Genomic DNA, 3,164 nt, shown 5'->3' with positions numbered 1-3,164 from the left:
GAAGCAGAGAAGTTGAGTGACAGGCTGGTTTGTTAACACCCAACATGGGCTAACCCTGTCCAAAAGAGTTTTTTTTATAAATAGAAGCATATTAAGTAAAGCAGTGAAACTAATTATTAAACTTTTTTCTTTTTCGCAGGGAGAAATCGGCAGTCTGGGGCCTATGGGACCTGTTGGTCCAAAAGGAGAGAAAGGAGAACCCGTAAGTCTATAATATTAATGCATCAGTGTTAGGTGTACAGCAATGGTGAATTATCTCTGTGGCTGGTGCTGTGTTTCCTTCTCAGACTGTTATAGTAGTATTAGGGTTAAAATAAAGGGAGTGGGGTTTATACTAAGCTGGCTGTTATTCACCACACACACAGGATGAGGGGTGAAGGTGCATGCATACTCGAGGTATATCTAATGCCGAAACTTAGGTTTTTCATTATGTATAGTGTAGAGCACTTATCCCATTCCACCATCCTCCTCTTCCCACCTCTAATACATAGCATACCTTTTGTCTTGAAGTCCTCTAGCTGGCCCAGTGATGTCTTAGCAGCTTTCTATAGTTCCTACGGGGAAGGGTATGTGGGCATTCTTCCAGGACTCAGCGGTGCTCAGGTAATGATGTGTGAGTTCCACTCAGACCTGGACTGCATGCCCAGCTTGCATGATGATGCATCCCCTCACAGGAGATTGTCAGAATGAAAAAACCTATCATTCTGCCCAAAGAGGACCACCAGCTTTAGACAGAGTAACATGAACAGAGAGTGAGGGGAAACCTCTTCAAAGTGGAGGAAACCCCATTTTAGATGGTTGTCACCAGAACTAACGTTACCATTGAAAGATTCCCCTATTCCTGTTCTGGAACAACTCACAACTTTAGATTTTCCCATCACTCTCTATCCTATTCACGGATATGAGATTGGTCAGGAGGGTATATAGCCCTCAGCTTGGTATTTCTATAAGAGACCTAAATGTTGGTTGAAGTCTGAGCCCTTTTCTGGAATTATTCATGCTAGAACAGGCTTGTTATTAGGAACGTTGCTATCAAATATAGCAATTTTTTTCCACATGATGAAAAAACAACCATATCATTCAAAACATTCAGGAGTACATTAACAAAAAGTAATAATTTAAATATCTACAGACTTTTATTCCTGTTTACATGAATATATTATTAAAATCCTATTTCACACAATTGCATGCCATTGCAAAAATCTATTTCTCTTTCTGCACATGATTCTCTAAATCCAGTAACCTCCCAATTGTCTCAAATCCTCCAGTTCGGCTCATATAAATTGTATCTGCTTGTTCATATCAAATATTCAATTATTGTTCGATTTTCCAGCCGATACTTGCAGGAGGATGAGACGACTTGACAACCCTGTTATTAGCTTTGTAGAGTTGGATCGAACTCATGAGGACCCTAGAGGAGGGGGAGTTTGATGAATTGATCTTAAGAAAGGGAAATTAGGAGGCTACAAACACTTAGACACCACCAACTTCAATGAAGCATTGAGTTGCAATTACAAACCCTTTTTATAAGAGTCAGAGGAATATCATGCATGTTTAGGAAAAATATGATAAGAGTGAATCTGAACCCCTTTTCATTTTCAGTGTAGAAGTAAAGTATTCATGTAAAGTATATACTTTGAGATCTATTCAACCTTGGCACCTGCTTTCTTCATGTGTTTTATTGTTTTATTCTACTCTCTCTCTCTCCCATCCCCTTACTTCTCTCTCTCTCTCCCATCCTTGGCAGTGGCCTCTTTCAGCAAGATAATGAGCCCTGCCACACCGCAAAAATGGCTCAAGAATGGTTTGAGGAACTCAACAATGAGTTTGAGGCAGTGGCGTAACCAGAGTTATAGGTGCCCGGGGCAGAATTTTTTTTTTGCGCCCCCACCGCCCCATCATATAAACAACCCATTATATAAACGTCCACTCTGGTTATAAGGATAATTCAACACATGTAAAGAGCATTTAATTTTTAATGTTGATAAAGAGCATTACATTTTTTATGAATACCCCGGGTATACAGGGACAAGGAGGGTATGCTGGTTCTTGTAGTTCCCTGCGAGATATATGGGGGGGGCTGGGGGTGTACAGGGACAATGCAATGAAGACATACTAGGTCTAGTAGTTCCCTGGGAGATATGGGGGGTGTACTTGTAGTTTCCTGTGTGATATGTGGGGGTGTATAGGGACAATAAGGGCATGCTGGGACTTGTATTTCCCTGGATGATAAGTGGGGAGTGTACAGGAACAATAAGGGCATGCTGGGACTTGTAGTTTCCTGGGTGATATGTGTGTTTGGGGGGTATGCAGGGACAATGAGGGCATACTGGGACTTGTAGTTCCCTGGGTGATATGTGTGTTTGGGGGGTATACGGGGACAATGAGGGCATACTGGGACTTGTAGTTCCCTGGGTGATATGTGGGGTTGCAGAGGGGCAATGAGGGCATGCTGGGACTTGAAGTGCCCTGTGTGATATGTGTGTTTCATCTCAACTGTCTGACACTGGCTGGTCTCAGTTCAGACAGTTGGAGGAAGCTTAGTGGGAGGCTGAGGCTCTGAAGACAAGCATTTAATGGATTAGAAGTAACCCGGTCCCAGTCAGAGGCGCCGCAGGTCTCTCTCCGTCTCTGATAATATACGTCAGCACGTCGCTGGGTCAGGTCCTCACAGCCGAGGCCCCCAGAGTGGACTTTTTCTTTGCCTGACTGTAAATCTTTTTTTACCCGCGAGCCTGCTTGTCATTGTCCAGCGCCCCCCTCTCACGTCTCGCCCGGGGCAGCCGCACTGTCGGATCCCCCCGGTTGTTACGTCACTGGTTTGAGGTGTTGACTTGGCCTCCGCATTCTCCAGATCTAAATCCAATCGAGCACCTCTGGGATGTACTGGAAAAACAAGTCCGATCCATGAAGGCCCCAACACACAACTTACAGGACTTGAAGGATCTGCTATTGACGGCTTGGTGCCAGATATCACAGCATGCCTTCAGAGGACTAATGAGTCCATGCCTCAATAGGTTAGGCCTGTTTTGGTAGCAAAAGGGGATCTACTCAGTATTAGGTGGGTGATCATAATGTTATGGCAGCAAGAGGGGGACCTACTCAGTATTAGGCGGGTGATCATAATGTTATGGCTGAGATATATAAATATATATATATATATA

At 43.7% G+C, this 3,164-nt stretch overlaps 1 protein-coding gene across 1 annotated transcript in view; it reads left to right on the top strand.

Annotated features, from left to right (window-relative positions):
- The window catches only part of COL22A1 (collagen type XXII alpha 1 chain), a 217,865-nt gene that overhangs the window by 51,229 nt on the left and 163,472 nt on the right, over nucleotides 1-3,164 (top strand). The window contains exon 10 of the mRNA XM_018562709.1: nucleotides 140-202. Within this exon, the coding sequence (XP_018418211.1) occupies nucleotides 140-202 (63 nt within the window). The remainder of the gene's footprint in view (nucleotides 1-139; nucleotides 203-3,164) is intronic.

Source organism: Nanorana parkeri, unplaced genomic scaffold, assembly GCF_000935625.1.
Source record: "Nanorana parkeri isolate BGI_ZX_2015 unplaced genomic scaffold, ASM93562v1 scaffold593, whole genome shotgun sequence".
Classification (NCBI taxonomy): Eukaryota; Metazoa; Chordata; class Amphibia; order Anura; family Dicroglossidae; genus Nanorana; species Nanorana parkeri.
Note: the sequence above shows the minus strand (reverse complement) of the source record. Positions and strands in the feature narration are given on the sequence as shown.